Source organism: Sebastes fasciatus, chromosome 11 (genome assembly GCF_043250625.1).
Source record: "Sebastes fasciatus isolate fSebFas1 chromosome 11, fSebFas1.pri, whole genome shotgun sequence".
NCBI lineage: Eukaryota > Metazoa > Chordata > Actinopteri > Perciformes > Sebastidae > Sebastes > Sebastes fasciatus.
In genome coordinates, this window is record NC_133805.1 from 8323029 (window position 1) to 8345192 (window position 22164).

Consider the following 22164-nt stretch of genomic DNA (forward strand, 5'->3'; position numbering starts at 1 on the left):
TTTTAATGGCCTATTTTGTCTGAACAACAGTCCAAAACCCAAAGATATACAGTTTACTGTCATAGAAGACGAAGAAAAGCAGCAAACGCACATTTGAGAAGCTGAAATCAGTGAACTTTTGAAAAGAATTTAGCTTTTGAACACTTCTGCTCCCACTCTAATCAGAGAGGAGGACGTCACCCTTCAGCCCCTGGTGTCTGACTTGATAGTAACTTTTAGAAAGAAGAAGAAGGACAACAAAAAAATCTCACCTCATGGTCCATTAAGTTGCTGCTCTGGATCATATCACAATGATGTTCATCAGCAGAAGGAGTTTTCCGAATTGTTATGGAAATATAGACGTTTAAATTTGTTTCTGAGCACTTTAAGGACTTCAAAGCGGCCGTTTCCAACATTGAAAATGATATTTTATAAAGTAGTATAAGACAGTGATATAGACAAAACCCTTGTTATCTTCATCCCACATAGTTTTATGGAGAGATGTTACAAAAAAACAGTGTGTAAGTTGCTGCATGTAGGGACAGAGAAGCTCATTTTGTAATGCTGCTGTGAAGCACTTTTTTTTGATGTCTTTGCATACACCTGGAAGAGGATCTAGTGTTGTACACGGAAGCGTTGCCAGCTTGGACGCTGTTTCGTTTCTCTAATGAATGAAGGATTTCACATCTCTTTCTGCCTCCTCTTTTCGCTCTCCCCTCTCTCGCCACATTTCGAGCGCGACAGTGACTTCTGCCACGTGAGGCCAACTTCAGTCACATGTCCCTCCACTTTCATCCCCAGCAATGGTCCCATATGTTTGTCAAAATGTGTATGTTGTGTGCTTTTTCCGGCCCGATTTGTTCCCATGCCTTCTCTCCAATGAGCCCCGCTCTCCCCGGGGGTCGTAGCCGAAGCCTCACGCTATTTATACAGACCTAACAGCTGGGGCCCTCCCAGCCAAAGCGGTGAGGGATGGGTAGAGGAATTATCATGGAAACTTCAGGTTAAACCAAGCGTTGGAAATGTCTCTCTGTTCCCTTTTCTTTACTCTCTCTCTCGTCTTCCTCTCCGTTTCTCCCATGGGTGTCCGGGTCAGGTCGCGTTCCGCTCTGGTCAGCCGGACCGCCAGACAAACATCGCTCACCGTTTTCAATCTCTTCGTTATCTCTCTGTTCTTTTCTCTCTTTTTATAAACTCTGCAACTGATGTTTTTTCCCCCCTATTTTCCCCTCTCTCACACACACTTTCTTTCCCCGCTTCCAATTAAAGAGCTGGCTGTTTTGGACTGAACAAGAAAGGTTGATTTTCCCTCCAACAGCGCCTCAACACATTTTGTCCCTTTGTTGCGCCGGACAAAGCCGACCTGCTGTTGCAAAAACTGAGCTTTTTGTGTTTCTTCCCTTTTCTTCTGCTCTGTGGCTCCTGCGGTGCTTGTCCTATTGTGAACCTCAACCCTGTGAAGTCCTCTCCTCGCCGCCAGTCCCTTCACTTCTTTCACCCTGTCGTCACTTCACTTCTCTTATCGCGTCTTCCTCTCGTCTCCGCTCTCAGCTTTTTTTTCCCTCACGTGAACCGCTCAGGAGGGGGAGAGAATGTCGGGCCTATCGATGCTTCCTTCAGTCCGAGGCCCCCTTCACAGTCAGACGTCCCATCACAGGCATGCTGAGCTAACGAGAGGTGAACAGATATTAACCTAATTGCTGTAAGGGACAGATATATAGATCGAGGAGGATGTAATAAGCCCAGACGTGGCTGTTGGCTCCCTCCGAGATTAGCCTTTCAGTGTAAAAAGCAGGTTGATTCGTGGATATTAAAAGACAAGAAGTCATGCTTTGAGGCAGGCTGGATTCATATACCGTTTTAAAAATGTTACATTTTGATTTACTTACAGTTAAGTTTGTTGGATTGTTAAAGCCCAAATCACCAAGTTCACACAATTACAACAAGCTCCTTATAGTATCTTAATGTGTTCGTCATACGGATGGCCTGAGTGAGAGTGACAGATCAAAGTGGATCACATCCCATAAGCCTGCACAAGACTGCAGTATTATCCACTGAAGCTCCTTCTTTGTAAGCAAATGGTTAAGATACGGCTGTCAAAGTTAACGGCATAATAACGCGTTAACGCAAATTAGTTTTAACGCATTAGTGCAATTTGCGATTTTTAGGTTGAAGTGGGCTTAGTTTTATAGCTAGAGTGAAGATACTGACATCATATGAACCTAGAAAATCCAAGGAACCATGTCATACTTGCTTGTCGCAAAGGAGGCTAAATAATGCTCCAAACTTGCGCTAAATTTTGGCGAGGGAAAAACTGGCATGGCCATTTTCAAAGGGGTCCCTTGACCTCTGACCTCAAGATATGTGAATGAAAATGGGTTCTATGGGTACCCACGAGTCTCCCCTTTACAGACATGCCCACTTTATGATAATCACATGCAGTTTTGGGGCAAGTCATAGTCAAGTCAGCACACTGACACACTGACAGCTGTTGTTGTCTGTTGGGCTGCAGTTTGCCATGTTATGATTTGAGCATATTTTTTATGCTAAATGCAGTACCTGTGAGGGTTTCTGGATAATATGTATCATTGTTTTGTGTTGTTAATTTATTTCCAAAAATAAATATATACATTTATTTGCATAAAGCAGATACAAAATATGTGATTAATTTGCAATTAATCGCGACTAACTATTTTAATTGATTGACAGCCCTAGTTTAAGACAACAAATACTAGAAGGCAACTTTAAAATGTACGTGTTGCTCAAGTCCTCTCCAATATCTTCCCCTTAAAGGAACACTGCTTCCACAAAATGACCATTCGTATATCAATTACTCACCTTGAATTCTTGGAGATAACTTTGTTTTTCTCGCATGCCTTGACAGTGAACGGCGAATCCAAAAACTAAGTAAACTCTTGATGAATTGAAGTAGACGGAGGCCGCATTTAACAACAACCCAGTAGACAGACGATAGTGGAGGATCTGTTTTGAATAGTAAGGTTTTAGCAAAGATGGATGTGTTTGGGAAGTAGTGAGCATACGACTGGATAAACGAGACCTTGATTATACTGCACGAGTTGAGTGAGAGTTTGTAAACAGATGTTTTGATATGGTTTTGTTATTGTTAAACGTGGACGCCATTTATTTCAATGCATTTTTTGATTCTCCGTTTCACCGTGGAGGCATGCGAGAAAAACAACGTTTTCTTCCAGAATTCAAGGTAACACGGGGTGAGTAATCTACATACTGCAAACATACAGATAAGAATGCTGCAGTCAGAGAACATGTGAGCTGGTTTGCACTCTGTCATGACCACCGACGAGGATGTTTTGGGGTGAAATCGTGTTTGTTTGACCTCGGCTTTGGAGTTTGCTCTTTTTGTCTTGCACCTGTCTTTTCATGTTGTACAGATGGACCCAGTCCCACTCATACCTACATGTATGGACATCACCTTTGGACTGTGGGGAGGAAACACACAAAAATGAAACACTGAGCAAACAGAAAGTCAGCAATGTTCCAACTGAAACAACGTTGTGTACAATTATACAGTTCTGTAACTCCTCAGTGAATGTTAATTGTGTTTCATTTTCCTTTTGGAGCACAACATGTTCACAACTCTTAAAAGAAAGGCTTGGGGAGAGATTTATCTTTCATGAGTATTCAGTGATATTTGAATTTGTCAGCACAGATAAGAGTGCTTTGAAAAAGGAGAGAAAAACATGAGAGAGGAGATGAAGTGAAAATAATTCAAACGAAAAGGAGATTATTTTCTTCTTCAGACTTGTGTCTTGATGTCTGAATGGTTGCACCTTTCGGTCACCTTTTTCTTACTTTCCGCTGTCACTCCGCTCACAAAACAACTTTGTCCTTCACGGTCCAAAAGACACTTGAATATCTTTTTCTTTTTCTTTCCACCATGTACACATTGTGAAATTTAAACCCCGGACTTGGAGCTGTGGACGTTTTAGGGGAACCCATATTGTGTACCCAAAGCAGTCTTGTTGTTTGAGTATAGGGTGCCTGAGGCCAAGTGCCAACAGGAAATGAATAATTCTGCAGATGAAAAAATACACCTGGTTTGTTTATCCATCATTTATTCGTATTCCATTTGAGATATCAGAAGAAAGACTTCTTACTAGGGCTGTCAATCCATTAAAATATATAATATTTCTAAAACTGAGTCCGCTGCAACCTAAGAATCGCAAGTAGCGTTAATACGTTAAAACTAATTTGCGTTAACTTGTTATTATCGCGTTAACTTTGACAGCCCTACTTTTTACTGATCGCTCTCCTACAGCTGTAACAGAGCTGTGTTAAGTTACTGCTACTGTACACTGAACATTTCCTGCTGCTTCAAATCAAAAAGACCAAGCTTCTCGTGTTGCCGCTTTGCACACAGGTCTATTTGGCTCAATATCCTATCTTTGTCTTGATTTGTTGTTGACATATTGTCTTATAATGATGAGTTTCATATTCTGTTTACTGATTAGAAAGGCACTCCGATAGCTATTTGTTGCTGTCCATTGACCGGGGGTTCTGAATTAAAGTTGGTATATTGTGAAGGGCGGGAGCATCTGTAGCCCCAGGGCCTAATGTAATATTAAGGTGCCTCTGGTGTGATAATACAGTTACACACTGTTTAAGCCAAAGGTATTACTTCTGTTAAACCTATAACAATTCAAATTGGAAAACTAGCTGTGCTTTAGGGCACAGTTATAGGGATCCTATAATAAACTAAAGTGTCCCCAAAAGCAGTTACAACCCCAAATGTTATTAAAGTAACAGGGCAGTACGCATACATTTGTATTCAATCGTAGTTAAATTTGCTGGAATTGTAATCTGTAATCTGTTTGTATGGCTAAAACTCCAGCCTGCCTCCTAATTACAGCTCCATGTGCTCGAAAGCATGCTGCAAGCACATTTCATTACCTGCTTGGTTTAAAAGTCTAGTTAAAAAGCAAGTAAGGAAATCTTCAAATTACATATTTGTCACGGTCATCAGGGAGGATATTGGTTTGTCAGAGCTTGAGCTCTAAAAGGGAGGCGGACGAGGAAACCTTACGTTTTCTTTTATTTCTCACTCTCCCTCGATTGTGTTGTATGTTTAGTGATGGAGTTCAGGATCGATGTGTGTGTTTGGCCTCAGGTTAACGTGTAATAGATGTTGGCATGTGCTTGGTAGTTGACAGGAAAGCCTCGAGGAGAGAGGAGATTCATTCTGACCTTATCAGTGTTCTGCTGCTCCATGCCTTCCTGATTGTTTGTCTTTCTGCTCGTGTCCGTTGGTGTTGGCTTGTACTTGTCCAGCGGTTTCTGGTCAAACCTTTTCAGTCTCTGAACTGGGGGGGAGCAGCATCTACAGCTGAGAAAATGAATCAATTTGCTACCAATACATCATTTAAGTCAAAGCAAAAATGCAAAAATTCAGGCTACAGCTCGAGTTTTGGTTCCAAATGTGAATGACTGCTACTTTTATGTAATCTTCTGCGATAACAAACTGAATATCTTTTGGGTTTGTACAGTTGGTCAGACAAAACAACACATTTCCAACTGTGATGGATTTGATTTCTCACTATTTTCTGACATTTTTAAACCCAACAACTAATTGAGAAAATATTTGTCAGAATAACCTGTTAAGCCGTAGCCCTGTCCCTCGGACAAAAACGCCTAAAATAACATACCCAAAATGGATCAGGAGTAGCTCCTCAACCATAAGGCTTATATGCATGTATCTGGTCTCCTTTGAAAGGTGAAAAGCTAAGGAATATGAATTTACTGTAAGTAAACTAAACTCTATTACCATTCTAGAGAAAAAGGAGAAATGCGATATAGGAAAACAATACAATTTTTCGCAATTTAATCACACATTTTTATCTGTACAAAATATACCTTAAAGGGAGATTTGACAAGTATCGTAAAATCGCTAGTTACGTTAATGCGTTAAATAAATTTGTGGCGTTAAAACAAATTTGCGTTTACGCATTATCACGCTAACTTTGACAGCCCTACTTTTCGTATGTACAATCAAATGCAACAACATGATTGTCTTCCAGGAGAGACTGTCTGAAAATGTGCACTCCTTATTTAACGCATGTAGTAAAGACATGCTTGTATGCATTGGATGGACGTGGAGGTGCACTTAGGAGTGAGGTGTGAAAACAGTTCAGGCTCTCGGGTTTCAGTAGCATCAACAGGCTTCAGTCAGTACCTTTTTTTAAAATGCAGTGACCATCCACATTGTGCCCGTTGTAATTCTCTCACACAGGCCGCTTTGCTATTGTAGGGAGAACACATATAATGAAACAAGTGAGAATTTTAACAAGTTGGTGGTGTTATTATCAGCAGCAGCATCTGTGCTGCTCTAATTAGAGTTAAATGACCTAACATAATAGGCTAATTAGTTAACGAAACAAGTCCTTCCCCCCCACCCCCCTCCACAAACAGCCAGCTGCAGCCACGACAAGCATTTATTTTAGGATCAGTTTGTCCCCACCAAATTCATACTGAGTTTTCACTGATTGCCCCTCACTTAATGCCTGCATGGTTAAAGTGTATTAAGTGTGTTTGTGTGTTTTGACCTAATCTGAGGCCAACAGACTCCTCCTGAGGCAGAGCTAGTAAGAAGTGGCTGGATCCCCGCGGAGGAACTAAAGATCGACCATAGTTTAGTTCTCAAAAGTACACACCCGTCTGTACTGTTATGATTATTTGTCATAGCTCTGATAAAGAAGTGAGGACCAGCTTCAATGACCTCACATCGCAAAAATGTTCACTCTCTTTTTTAAAACAAATCGCAAAAACTCAAGTACGCGAACACACACTCCACCTGCAAGCCTTTTCTGAGCATCAGGCTCACAACCTCACACATACACCAGACTCTTATTAGCAAAAGAAGCGTTTCTAAATATCTGTTGGCTTTTGTGATGCTGTTTAATAAAACCAGCCGGGCCTGTTACACCAGCAAAAGTATAGTGAGACGTTCTCCAACAACATGTGATGATTGTCTTGACTACCAGTGTGCCCTACATGCCTTGTGTTTTGTTAAGCCGGAATTATAGTTGTGGTGAGTCACTGTGTACACGGTGTACATTGATAGATTCATAGTTCTGCAATGCGATCACGTGTTGATGGCGCCACCAGAACACTAGACAGATGTGACGTACATTATTAGACCGTGTCGTGCTTGAATGGGAAACATCACAGTGACTGTATATATATCACTTCATTCACTCTCTAACACAGAACAACAATTGGAAGGTTTACCTTGTCTCTTTACAACTACTGAAGTTATTGCCTTGCAACCACTAATAGACAAAGAAATCATGTTTAAACATATACTGTATATTATATACTGTATATAAAGGCTGATTTTTATGCGTCGGTGACAGCCGTTGCTGGAGGCATTATGTTTTAGGGTTTTCCGTCTGTCCGTACATACCATTCTCGTGAACGTGATATCTCAGGAACGCCTGGAGGGAATTTCTTCAAATTTGGCACAAACGTTCACTAGGACTCAAGGATGAACTGATCAGAAGGTCACTTTAACTTTTGGCCATAACTTCAGAAATCATATGTTAATTATGACCATTTCACAGAAATGTCTAACAGGATAAAATGATGAAGTGATGACATTTTGGACAGACGTGGATGTAAACTGCAACTTGACTGGTTGGTGGAGGCGTACAACCGTGACATGGTACTTCTGGTATAACATAAACACGTGGCTTTTTAAAATTATTATTATTTATTCATTTATTTAATTTAAAACATTAGGACGGGGAGACGGGGGGGGGAGGGGGGTATGTATTCTCTAATGAGTGTCCATGGAGAACCTAGCCCACTATCATAGTCTTTAAGGGTTGAAGCTGCACTCTCCATTGATAATAAGTCCAAGAAGATGAGAACAGTCCGGTTTACGGGTTTTCAATTCGTAAGTGGAACAGTCCGATTTACCAATGATAAGTATTGTCCTCTTTACAGAGAGAAATGCCAGTGCGAAAAACACATGACATCAACAAGCACCCTTGGTACGGATCCCTTTAATTTGTCTTTTTAAAGGATTGTAACCAAGATATACAGTAAACTAAGCGGGACATTTTACAGTTAAAAATAGACTTATCAGTGCTCACAAGTGGACGAACTATGGAAAGATTACGCTGTTTCCTCAAAACTAGTTTGGCATTTCTGTACTGAAATTTCTCTTCACTTACCGGCCAACTTATACACAAATATCAATTATCTGCAATAAGCTAACATAGGCTGATATATTGGCCTGGCCTCAATGCACAAGTATAAGCTTTACTTAGTAAAAGCACTCCAAATACCTAGACTAAGTGGGTAAACAAACTTATACCCAAACAACATGGTCTAGTTATCAACTGCTGTAAAAAGTAACGGAGAAAGTACAATAGTAGCTCTTAAACAATGATTAGTCTGTTGTAAATGTATCAACACGTTGGACTATTTGTTGGGGGCACTTGTTTTCATTGCCCTCAGCACTTCTTCTCAGCACATTGAATAGGGCGGGTATATGGTAATGATTCTTTTATTGGATCCCCTGTGAGATTCTAATCCTCTGAATTGATAGACAAATGAATGGCATCCTGTCTGCGTTGCTCGTCTCGTGTTGAACATAACTGGAGGGCCTCCACTCAAGCGGCAGCGGCCATTGTCCGCGGCTATCAAACACCCATTAGGCCGGCCGCCAGCCGCTTGTCAACTTTTGACATCGCTCGCACCACATCCCGTCGGAGAATTGATGCTCGAGTCTGCTGCATGAGTGATGTTTTTGTTGATCTCTCAATCGCGCCCCTCATTTGCGGATGCGCTTTTACCTTTTTCCTCTCATGCGCTCACTTCCTCTCGCTTTTCTCCTCGCTTTCTTTTTGTTGCGGGGTAGCCATTAGCCATATGGTGGCACAACAATGCTCGCGACAAAACAGAGGCTCAGGAGGGAAGCGCTTGAATTTGAAAGGGTGTGAACATGTCGTGGACGAGGCGATGGAGGAGGGCTTTGGCTCGGCCGGCCTCTCGGTGTGACACGGCAGTGTTGGTGGTGGTGGAGGTGGGGGGTGGGGGGAGCATTGGCAATGTCAGGGTGTAGAGACGGACAAGGATTTGGAAGAGTCAAGTGCCGCTGAAAGGGAAGTTGTTGGTGGTCTGCAGAGTTGCAGCAGCTGCCTCTGAAAACAAACGGAAGAAATAAGAGAGACAGAGAGGAAGAGTGGGGGGCTGGGGGGGTCCGGTGGAAGGCGTGCGGGCTCCTCACTTCTGGGCTCCTCACTTTTTTTAGTCTCCTCGCTTTAATCTGTTGGGAGAACGAGTGAGGGAGAGAGAGAGAGCTTGGCTGTAGCCCATGGGTGCTCAAGACCTCCCCCCACTTTACTCCGGCCAGCTTAACTAGAAGTTCAACACCCCCCCTCCCCGTCCCCTCTGCCGCCACCACCACCACCACCGCCGCCACCGCCACCATCGGTTCTCCTCTCTCCCGCTTACTTGCTCTGTATTCAGCCTAGGTGCTGGTGTGACAACGAGCCATTCATTGTGGAGGTAGAGGGAAAAGACTGTGGATCTCTCCTGTGTCTTTTTTTATATTTTTGGGGAGGTGGTGGGAGTTGGGGAAAAGGGGGGGACGGAGGAGGGGAGCGCATATTCCTGAAATGGTGAAATACGGCAGAAAAAAAGGGGGGCAGAAAGAGAAAGTAAAAGAGTGAGAGGAGAAAGAGAGGGAGGGGTGTGAGTAAAAAAGTAAGAGCGCAAAGGAGGGAGGGATGGAGGGGAGGCAGAGCTGGAATCACAGAAGGATGGGAGGGGGGGAGAGAGAGAGAGAGAGAGAGAGAGAGAGAGGGGAGAGAGAGTGGGCTACCATGCCGAATGAGCAAGAGAGGCGGAGAGGAAGCAGAGCTCCATCAGATGAAATGAGGTGAAAGTAATTCAGGCATTAATCAAGCCAGGGCAAAAGGGAGGGTATACTGTGTTTTCTCCCCCCTCTTTCGCTGCGGTACTGAAAGGCAAGGTGTGAATGAAGGAGCCTACAGTGGCCAGCAGAGAAGCACCACTGGGTCACAGCGTCAAATCATGTCCGAGTCGAACACCATTGCCGCTTCCACCGCAGACCAGGTCAGTTGCAAGCTGTCATATTGTTTTTTTTCTGTTTTTCTTTTACTGGCATCAGAAGACGTTTCTTCGTTATTTCTCGCGGCTCACGCCGGCTTAAGCGGCAGGACGCATCTCGTTAGGAGACTTCGAAAACGAGACTTCTAGGAATAAGAATCCAAGTTCCGGCGGTCAGATGTATATTATCTTTAGATCCTAATTCGGAAGTAGTTAAGAGGAAGTTTCTAAGAGCAACCGAGTGAGTGTGTGTTTCTTGGACTATCAAAGCAACGATTGTTTTGCCCGGAGCTGCCTGGACAACGGTACAGGGTCCTGAAAGAATTGAATTCATCAAGACGAGCTATTGTCTGCGCCGCCTTATTTTTCGGTGATCATTCAGGGGGTCTGTGACGACTCAATACCCCCCGCACCACGTGAGGAGGGGGACGCAGCTCTTTAAAAACCCGACCACGTGTGGCGGGCCCTGAAAAGTTTTTATAAGTAATTGCAGTGGGAAGTCCGGGCAGCGCTGTGAGAGATGGGGTTGGTAAGGAAGTGGGCCGGTCCGCCGTGTGTGTGAAAGAGAGTGACAGAGTAGAAAAGCAGAAGTGTCCAGAAAAGGCCGATATTTATACCCCCCCCTACCACCCCCCAACACCCCCTGCTTCCAGCTCCCCCCCCCCCACCCCACAAGCCGCTTTAATCGCACACTTTGGCAGATCCATCCTTCACTCGGCTTTGTGTTTTTAACTGTCGACTTACTTTGTAACACTTTGAAACAATTAAATCCTCTGATCTGTTTAAGATAAGATATACAGTTATTTCCATTATGGCAGGTAAAGACAAAAAGTGTGTGTGTGTGCGTGTGTGTGTGTGTGTGTGCGTGTGTGTGTGTGTGTGTGTGTGTGTGTGTGTGTGTGTGTGTGTGTGTGTGCATCCGACCTTGCTGCCGGCTTATGCTGTTAGCCAAGTCCTTGTCTCCTGTTTCCGATTGCTACTGTCGAGGCTGAGTCAGCTTGCTATAGTTCTTTAGGCAAATACACACACACACACACACACACACACACACACACACACACACTCAAAAAAGCACACGCCAACACAACAGCTGCTCCAATTGCTCACACACAAAATTCGGGGATGGATTGTGGGTGGAAGGTTGAAGATATTTAGAGCTGCATAGTGTGTACTTGTGCAGGTGGCAGCACTTCATACACAGGTGTGTGTGTGTGTGTGTGTGTGTGTGTGTGTGTGTGTGTGTGTGCGTGTGTGTGCATTCACAGCTGAAAACTCTACAACAGTCCTCATGCTAATCCGCTGATTCTGGTCCAGGTGCTTTTTTTCTACTTCGCCTAAATTTGTCGGAAGGATGTATCTCCGCTGATTCTGGACCATATTTCTCCCAAAAGCTCTGAGTGACAGGACGGTGTGGGCTCTACATAATTACAAGCAGTGGATGAATGTGGGTCCATAATTATTGACTATGAATTCATGGGTGTTCTTGTCAGAAAGCCACTGCAGGTTTTTTCTAGTGAACTACACAGAATTGATGTGCTCCACATCGTCTCTTATCAGTTTTGTTGCAAGCATATAGTATTTGTGGATATGTTTTGTTTATCTTCAATGTCACATAGGAGACAAGATTCTGCAGTTAAACCTGATACGGCTCCATCACTCACCTGAGAAGAGATACTGTAGAGGGGAAAAGGTTATCAATGCGTGACAGTCAGGATGTTTTTGTACTTTAAAGACTCTAAAGTAGTTTCACACACAGAACAGAGGAGTCCATCTACCTACTTTTCATTTATTTGTTTCACATGGAAATGCCCACTCAGCGGTTAGCAAAAAGCAATGACGTATGTTACCAAAGTAAGCTAATCAATAAGGTCATGAATGATGTGAACGCTAGCACTAGCTTAGTCAAAGTAAACTGTGTTCATTTTGGAAATAACTGATAGTTTGGATTTTTTTGAAGTGGGGTCGTAGGTATACTCCTGTGTTCTGCGAGGTAAAATTGCTGTTTTTGTGAATGTAGTCTGGTGGCTTTGAAGAGAGCGATATAACGGCTTTAATTCTCCGTCGGAAAGGGCTGTCTGACGGCGAGGTAAAGCGGCCGTGGACGGAGTAGCAAGAACACATATTTTAGCCACTTAAAAAAATCAATATCAGTTTAAGTGTTCGCTATATTTAGAATGTTTTGTACCTTGCCATCAGACAGCCCTTTCCGACGGGGAGCTGAAGCTGTTTAATCGTCTTAAAAGCCACCAGACTCCATTCACAAAACCAGTAATTTTACCTCGATGAACATAGGGTCTACCGCTGCCTCAATCGGTTAGATTGTTTGTGTTAACTTTCGGATCCGAGCTAATGTGACGTATACACAGCAGTACATTTTTGTTTACTGTATGTAATACACTGATAAGGATCTGTATGTACTATATATGTAGCAGCGTGATCATGTAGAAACCTACGACGGGTCATGTGGGAAAAAGTTTCTAGAAGGGCTTGGGAAAATATCATGTTGACACTAAAACATACGTACATCAACCAACATTTTAATGTTTGGATTTGAATACATAAGGAACACCACTGGGAAGCTACAGAATGATATAAAAACACCCTGGACCCGCCATTTAACATGCACACATTGTGCACATTGTACACATTCTTATGTAGGCATTTCCACGGTCATGTCACTGTCAGTCTTTTAGAAGAAAAATTCATTTATTATTGAAATAATTGAATAGCTTTCTTTGGTTGGAAATACATTATGTAAGCCCTGTAATTAGAAAAAGAACACATTCAATACAGCTCAGATCAGGTAATTAGTTGATACAGATCCAACAGTGTATGCATAGTTATACCATGTCAATCCTTATTAAACTATAGAGACGTTTTAGTATGTTTTATTCAGACAAGAACACAGCTTTATGATTCACCCCCAAACAACAAAACATATTGATTTGTGCTCTGAGTTTTGAAGCAGTCTGATCTTTGACGGTAATCTTCCGTAAACGAAGCACTCGGTGTCCTCAGGTACAAACGGTTGTAATGTCGTCATTATCGCCTCGGGTTGTATTATTAGTGTGTAAGTACTTCTGTTTGCCTAGCAGGAGGACGCATCTCAGCAGGATTTAAAGTGAAAAATGTTTAATGATCTCAATCACTATTGGACAAAGAAACATAGTTGAAACCGCCTGATAATGCTGTTTTCACAGAGCTGAAATGATAAACCATAACTGGAGCGGTCTTAAAAGGCAAACACCTGTAAAATTAAGTTAAGTTAACGTTTTGTTCAACATATTGTCTTTAATTGCTGCTACACCGTGACTTGATTATTATTTTAAAAAATATTATTACATTAAAAAAATCTATTATTACATAAAAAGGTTAAGTTGCTTTGCAATTTTGCCACTTTCCATCACCTGTTTTTTGTTAACATTTCCTTGGCTTGCAAGTTGCACATCTAGTTATTTTGACAGGAACAAATTTTTAGTTGATTTTTAATTGGTCATTGAACCCCCCAATAGCAATAAACTTATGTCACAATATGTAATTGTAATAATCTTTTTTTTCACTTTTCCACTTTGCACGTGTGGACACCCTGCAGACCCATTTTCAAAAATCACCCAATATCCCTTCTCAAAAGTTAATGTTTTTTTCTGACCGCAAAAAAACGAATTCAATCAAAAATGTCCAGCTCCGATCAAAGCCCTCGTTCCTTCATTTCCTCCGTCATTACACGGGTCACATCCTTCCTCCCAGCGGTGGGCCGACCTCACGGTGTTGGGACAATAGTCTGAGGTCATGTGTGCGTTCAAGGCATGCTCGACTAATAATTGGAGTAATAAGGAGTTCAGATGGATCTGGTAATTGCGAAGTGAGTGCTGGTGATTGCCTCTGACATCCTTTTACTGAAAGAAAAGATCAGATCGGATACAATTTCCATAATCCAGACATCAGCAAGTCATTGCTTTGACTTCATGTAGTTTCAGGACATTAGGCAGTATTTCATTATTTTATTTTACATGTTGTATTCACAGTAACTGCACATTCACATGCATCCGTACATTCTGAGACCATTTGTCTGGATGGTAAACTACTTTTTTTCTTATTTTTGAATCTTAGCCAAGTCTGAAATAGTCATAACTCGAAGAAACACGAATGGCTTTAACAGACTGACCCAAATTATTGCATTGTATATAAGCAGATTTTCTGGATCATGGGTTGCCTTGCCAAGAAGCTAATGAGGCCTGTTGTGTAGAAAAGCACAAATTCTTCCGCTGTAGAGGCATTCATCCAGAGAGCGCTGGTGCACTCCAACACCTACCTTTTCTGTTTATGTCTCCTATAAGAACGTATGGAGACGTATTAAGCCTGTCTGCCCTGCAGGCTGTCACGGTTTCAGTGCAGGTTTAGCAGGGTGATGTTCTCCTAAAATAACCCCTGGTAGTTTAAACATAATAAGCAGATCATGCGCTCTTTTCTTTGGCAGGAGTGTTCCAAAATGCACATGATTGGGGAAACTTATTGAATTGGAATTGACTGTGAAACTTACATGGATGTCATATAATGTTATGGTAGCTGCTAATACAGTTCAGTAGATTACATCTAGCGTAGGAAGCCAGCAGGGGCCCACACACGAACACAACCACACACACACATACACACACATACACAAACTCTGCCCATCTGGGGGCAGGTGTTGCAGTTTATGGAGCGGAAGTGCAAAGTAGCCGTGTTTACTCACTGCACCGTGGCTTAGCGAGCAAGGGAACAGACACATGTGGAAAAGAGACGGGAATAAATATAGAGAGTGGATGTGTATTTGTGTGTGTGTGTATGCCCCTTGTCCATCTCCCTGTGGTGGCACTAACCTTCGGTCTCCCTCTGACTTCACTAAGTTAAGCTTCCGGGCTCACAGCTGCCTTGCAGAAGCACGCGGTCGTACAACGCAACGCACAGCAAACTGGCTACACGTGCATGGTTGGGTGGACGGATGGTTGCAAGCTTGACTTATAAGTAAGAAGAATTAATTAAAACTGCAAGCAGGGCTGAATGAGCCCTCACCCCTTCGTGCATGTTCGGGGGTACTGGCGTTGACGCAGCTGTGCATTTTCGTGACTGTCTGACACTGTTGTTCACTTCCTGTGTCCACTATGTGGCACTAGAGAACACACAGACTAATTATATGGTATGTTGCTGTATATCATGTACATCTCTGGATGATCTTTGACTACAAGGCAATATGGGCGTGTAGTTGTCTTCGTGTTTGGACTCTTATCCAGCATGTGAAATTTTGGGCAGATTGGACAATGTAAAGTTGCAACAGCTTCCTGTGTCATGTCAAAACATGCAAATTGCCCGTCTCACCACGGCAACACCGTTCCACAAAAAAAACAAAAACCTTCGCAATTTACCATTGTCGAGGTCTTGCGATTCTGCTGACAAAGTTTTAGATCGATCTGTCGAAACCTCTTGGAGGAGTTTCGTAAAGTTCCATACTGTAAAATGCCTAAAATGGTCACATTATCACATGATCTATGACATCATCGTTTGAGGTATTGGCTATTGCTTCGCAATTTAGCGTCACATTTTCTTCTTCTTAGCAAGAGGGTTATTCCAACCAAATTTAAAACAAATCCAATCAACCCTCTAGAGGGAGTTTGAAAAAGTTTGCATAAAATGCATGAAAAAATATAAAAAATGTCCGACTTCCGGTTCGGCGTAGCCAATGAAAGCCAATGGGAAATATGAAATGATGAGAGCGAAGTGTGAACCAAATTTCATGAATATCAGAGCAACTATGTTCCAACTAAGGTCTTCCACGCATTGGGGGGCGCTATGGAGCCCGCTAAACACGCCTGAACCCAATCGCTGTATATTCACGCAACGTTCACAGGTTTTGATGTGAGTTAATGGTGGATGATGGCGGGCTGGAGAGGTGGATGAATAGCTGACCAGCTGACTGGCTTGCTGAGAGGAGAGCTGCTGGGTATCTGATGGGAGGACTGGCGGGAAACGTTACTGACCAGATATGGATGTGGATCAAAATGTTTGCTGAGCTAAAAACCGAAGGAGCTATTTGTAGCATTTGTTTACATTAACGGCTTCAGGATTTAGGGTTGTGTGAAGTTAGTTGGAGGAGACGCTGATTTCAGAAGCTTTTGGATGTTTAGGTTTATGTTGTGGCCTTCAGTTTGAGTCACTTTGTTTTTGAGAAATTGTCTTTTTTTACAGTCGGTTTGTCCATCACATAAAGGGTTAGGGGCTCAAAAACAACATAAAACCATACACACATGAAATAAAATTACATTAAAACACAAACAATTCAATAAATAAATAAGTACAGGTGTGCAAAGCTGCATTTAAAAGTAGTGACAATGGATATTTTAGTGGGAAAGAATGATTTTTCGTCTTTTTGGCCAGAGGTACTCTGAGGCAGCTCCCTGAAAGGAGTGGTAATTGACTAATGATTATGTTTTTTTGTTTTTTTTAAATCTTCCCAGCCTCCAGGTCTTATGCTAAGCTAACAGGCTGCTGGCAAGAAAGCAAATAAGCGTATCCCTGAAAATGTTATTCCTCGTGGCGTTTATGTACACAGGCTTATAGAACCACATATTTTCTAATTTAGCTTATCTTTTGTGATTCAACCAGTGTTTTATGTCACTGCTAGCCTTCAAGGTGCTGCAACCGCCAGTTATCTAACATTGGACTTTTGCTTCCGAAACCCAATATAACTCTGCTGCTTTTTGTGAATTAAATGGTAATACAGTACCGTGGTAGATTTACTGTCAACAATGAGATAAGATAAACAGAAGTTCATAAATTCTTGGATTGTGAAAAGCAAATCACCTTCTTACTTCCAGTAGATCTGTGTGAAAATGTAGAGGGTTGGAAAACTGTGAATTGATAATATCAATGTTTGAGAAAAATGCAAAAAAGCTAAATGACTCAAGTGAAATAAGAAACTGTGGAGGCATTTCATTCAGAATGTGCTTCTCACCATGGAGGTACTAAAACTGACGGCGTTTGACAACTGCTGGAGGCAAGAAGGAAAGGCGGTCTTTGACTGGGGTTAAAGGGTGTCCGACCTCGGGGTGGTTTCAACGCTGAGCACTTCGTGGCAGGTCTTATCGCAGATGAAAAGCTGTCTATCAGAGCAGTCAATTCTTTTCAGTCGATTTGTTTTCATTCCTTTCATGCTTGAACACATACAATAGATGGGATGTCAGGTTTGATAACGCAGTCAAAACAACAGTTAGTCAAACCTTACTTGAACCTCATGCTCCATTACACAACAGTGAGTAGATGCAGTTTCGGCTCATTTGTTATCACTCCGAAGCTAAATGAGGTAAAGGATCTTATGTATTGTTATTGTAACAGTCACTGGGTTTACATGCTTTGTGTATGTGCGTGAGGAAGAGGCTGTCATTTTTTGAATACATAGTAGACCCAAAATTTAAGCATATATGGAAAGGGGGGGAATAAAGGTCTCATACCTACATAACGTACATGGAAATATGTAACACAGGGTTGGGAGTAGGGCTGTCAAAGTTAACGCGATAATAACGCCTTAACGTAAATTTGTTTTAACGCCACTAATTTCTTTAATGCATGAACGCAATTTGATATTTCGGAGGTGGTGACTGGCTCAGTTTTAAAGCTAGAGTGAAGATACTGGCATCATATGAAGCTAGAAAACCTGAGGAATGGTACCAAACTTAACGCTCCAAACTTACACAAAATTTTGGCGAGGAAAAACTGACATAGCCATTTTCAAAGAGGTCCGTTGACCTCTGACCGCAAGATATATGGATGAAAATGGGTTGTTTGGCTTGAGTTTGCCATGTTATGATTTGAGTATATATTTTCTTATGCTAAATGTAGTACCTGTGAGGGTTTCTTGACAATATTTGTCATTGTTTTGTGTTGTTAATTGATTTCCAATAATAAATATATATATACGTTTGCATAAAGCAAGCATATTTACTCACTCCCATGTTGATAAGAGTATTAAACACTTGACAAATCTTCCTTTAAGGTACATTTTGAACGGATAAAAACTGCGATTAATCGCAATAAAATATTTTAATCAATTGACAGCCCTAGTTGTGAGTAACATACATATATGGATAGGTGACCCAGTGGTTAGGAGCCCATCTAGAGTTACCCTGCTCAGCCAAAAACACCCTATTGAAGAATGTTGGGGTCATGGCAAAGGTGAACTGCCCAAAGCCTTTAGTGGCATAGGGCAGCATTTCCCACCCTGAAGCCTTTGGCCATTGGTGTTGGGATTGACATGGATAGAAGTTATATTCCAGTATGAGCAGGCCTGTATAGTCCTGACTTTAGGCCAAAAGATTAAAAGTAAATAACAGCACTACCACGGACACACACAGACAGACAGAAAGAAAGAAAGAAGCCAACAGCTATGATAGATGTTTACTTCCGAATCAACCAGTTTGGGTTCCCAAAAAAAAACAGCCAATGTCATTTGCACAAAGTGCTAAGTTGCCTTAGGAGCACCTTGACCTTTGACTGTACCACACTGGTGTACCCATTTATTCAAGTTCCTGGAACTCTCCATTACAAACCGGAACTAACTGGACCATTGTGGTGAGTTCAGATCTGCCTTCCTCTGTGAAATGGCAGGAAGCCAATCCAGGCCAGTGAGGTGCTAAAGTGCAATACTGGCACTGTGGGATATTAGTATGGAAGGTCACTGTCACCCTACCTTACCTTATTTAACTGCACTGCAGGGCTTCACATTAATGCTTGCCCGGGGCAAGTAAACTGTGTTTGGGCAAGTGGAATGCCTCATGTGATTTTCCGCTCAGGCAAGTGAAAAATAAATGTGATCTTCGGCCGTTATTGGCCTCATTCAGTAAAAATATACAATTGGGAGATCTGCATTAATGCTTTCTAGTCGTCGATCCCTGATAACGCTACATTGTGAGCAACAAATCCGTGTTGAAATCGGCAGAAGGAGAGCTAGTTAACATTAGCTGAGGGCAGCACAGTCTGCTTGGCTAAATAATGAAGCTAACAGCTAACGTTAACGGAGGTTGCACTGAGGTACATTATGATGCGTTCATGCTCTATTCAGTAAAATTGAGTATTGGGGAAGGCAAATTCTAACGTTATCATGATAACGTTATCATGATAATGTGTTCAAATATAATCTTGCAAAATGTCGTTTTTGTTGAGAAACTTGAATAAATCCAGCTAACACTAACGTTAGCTCTAAGTAGCTTATAATACATAATTAAACTACTAATGTCAGGCTTCTGTAGAAAGCAACCAGAGTTAGTGATTGTTGGAACAGTGGAAAGACTAACTAAGGCAGTTTTGATGAGTTTTATTTTGTTTCTGTCGAGTTTGAATGAAGTGCGTTTTACAAGAAACAGCGAAGTGAAATTGCTGTTTCTGTCAATGGAGTCTGGTGGCTTTGAGGAGAGCATATTAATTGTATGGTCTGTACAAAAATAAATTATAATACTTGTCCAAATCCCTGTTGATTTTATTTATTTATTTTTTATTTACAAGCAAGTTTGGCAAGTAAAACATCTCAGCTACTTATTATTGTTGTGCCAGTTGTGCGTCAGTTGTGAAAATACTGCACTGCTGTGTCTTCCTGACTAATATGGCTCATTTAGGTTGTGTTTATTCTCACAGGCAAGAATTAACACATTAAGAAAGTCCGATCTCGGTTTTAAATCCACAAATGGCAAAGGCGCACAGGAAAAAATGTACTGTCTTAAACTTCAGCGTCTCCTTTGAAATTCTAAAAATAGCTAATGAAATATAATATATACATTGGTAAGGTTATAAATATTTATGAATAAAAATGTTGCATTTTGTGCACTTAAAGGCTTCTACGTTTGATAGGGGGAATTCATTTAAAAGCATTCCCCGAAAGTACAGTGAATGTTCTTTACTAACTGTCTGACTGACTGACACACTCTTTCATTGTTAAAATGCAGGTGTTCATTTGTTTGATTTTCAATATTCCCATTGTGTTAGGCTCTCAAATTGTCTCAAATTATGTGGGAGTGACTGCTCCTTTTCCAAGTACTCACCGACCAGGCTAACTGTATTTGTTCATCTTTTGTGTTGACTTTGCTGTCACCCTGCAGCTGATTAACAGTGAGTAAAGCCTGACTTGCAGGTGCTCATTAGTGAATGAATGATTGTTGGGTGGATCTTTATTCATCTATTCAGCATTTCTTGCCGGTATGTATTTGATTGTATGGAATTGGATGTGGGGTCCAATATTTCTAGTCATATTTCTGCCACTGTAACATGCTGGTTCTATCTGCAGTCCAGCTGAACTTGTCAGTGGCAATTCTCATTTGCAATTTTGGTCTTATTTTGGGAGGTTTTGACTGAAAGTTGGCCTCCTGTCAGAGCTGGAAACCTTCTTTTTTACCTGTGTTTGTTATACAATTACTTTAAAGGGGACATATGAAAAACTCACTTTTTTAATGCTTGTGCACATACTGTACATTTAGGTATCTGGAGTGCCTACCAACCCAGAAACTGTGAAATAAGACAGAATATACCACCCACAGCTTGAGAACTACCTTTGCAAAGGTTTGGGCTTTTTCAGGAGGGGGTCTTAAAGAGACAGGTGCTAAAATGGAGCCTTTCAGACAGAGGGTATGATATATATAGACAGACGGTATGAGAAAAATAATGTGTTTTTGGAACATTTAAGCATGTAAACATGTTCTAGTAGAAACTCAAAATACAAGTATGAACCTGAAAATGAGCATGATATGTCCCCTTTAAAATGTACACTGCTCTGAAGGGTAAAGATGAAGAATCAGGTTCTCTGTGTGCATTTAACATTAAAAACAATCACCTTCCTTTTCTTTACCAAATCGGAGGTTTATAGATAGAGGTGTAAGAAAATATCGAGTATCACAATATTATGTTTTGTGAGGACGTTAGAACGCTGCAGGTTCAGCATCAAACATCATATCTTTACTTGCCAAGAGCTGTCGCCAGCGGTGGAAAGCCTCGCCAGTGTTTACTCTGATTATGCTTCTTTTTATATCACTTCTTTTCTTTGCCGCCGAATGTGGTTTCTTGCCGGTAGCGGGTGATTGGGATGGTGATAAAAGTAGCCTGCCAAGAGCTTAAGCCATCTTTGTGTTTACATTGACACTAACCTGGGGCTGTAGCTTCAACGTGATCGACAAACCCTCGGTGCAGCTGTACATCTTCGTCCTTCTCATGTTGGACTGAGGGCAGACTAGACGCGACAGTGACTCACCATTGTCTCTTGAGGTGCAAGTGATATTACAAAACCAGACAGGCCAGGGCTAGCTGGTTAAAATGCAACACAATACATTGACTTCTTCGACATAACCTCAAAATGGTTACTTCTTCACATTCTATTGATAATGTTAGATAATTTTTTGAATGTTTTAAAGGTCCCATAATGTAAAAAAAATGTTTTCTTTATTATAAAACACGTTTAAGTTTTATATTAATACTATGAAAATATTGAAACGCTCAACCCATGGAGAAAGACACACAGCCCGTATTCAGAGACTCTGCCTTTAAAACAAGCTGTCAGGATTTCCGTAACTTTGTGATGTCACAACTGTACAGCATGTACGTTTGTTTTTATTTTTTTTTAGCAGCGTTCTAGTAGAAACACAAAATACAGGTATGAACCTGAAAATGAGCATAATATGGGACCTTTAAAGTAAAATTCTGGCCATATCTTACACATTGTGCCTTTAAAGACCGTTAGTCGGAAAATTAAAGCTAAATGTACCACGTGTGACGCACAGAGCGGGAACCTAAATCATTTTTAATTGATAGCGTTATCACAACAGTCCACACTGCTCAGTAGTTAAATGTGATATACTGCTCTAACCTGCACACATTTGCACTGCAGCGGTGCGAGTTTTTGGAAAGAAAGAAGGGGAAGTTTAAGCAAAACTCTGAAACGAGGTGAGGAGAAAAGGCTGATGAGGCTTATTCATCAGCTTTGTCATGGATTTGTTGGAAGCAAGAACTAGGGGAGAAAAGAGCTGATGATGAGGCTTGTTGAGGCAGCATGCTCACCGGGCT

At 41.6% G+C, this 22164-nt stretch overlaps 1 protein-coding gene across 3 annotated transcripts in view; it reads left to right on the forward strand.

The window, feature by feature from the left end:
* slc6a9 (solute carrier family 6 member 9) overlaps nt 1-22164 on the forward strand; it is an 81683-nt gene that overhangs the window by 23387 nt on the left and 36132 nt on the right. The window contains exon 1 of one of the 3 annotated variants that reach the window (XM_074650314.1): nt 9902-10098. The exons of the other annotated variants lie outside the window; for them this stretch is intronic. Coding sequence (XP_074506415.1) covers nt 10057-10098 — 42 coding nt within the window. The 5' untranslated portion in view covers nt 9902-10056. Of the gene's footprint in view, nt 1-9901; nt 10099-22164 lie in introns of those variants that run through there. 3 annotated transcript variants of the gene reach the window in all.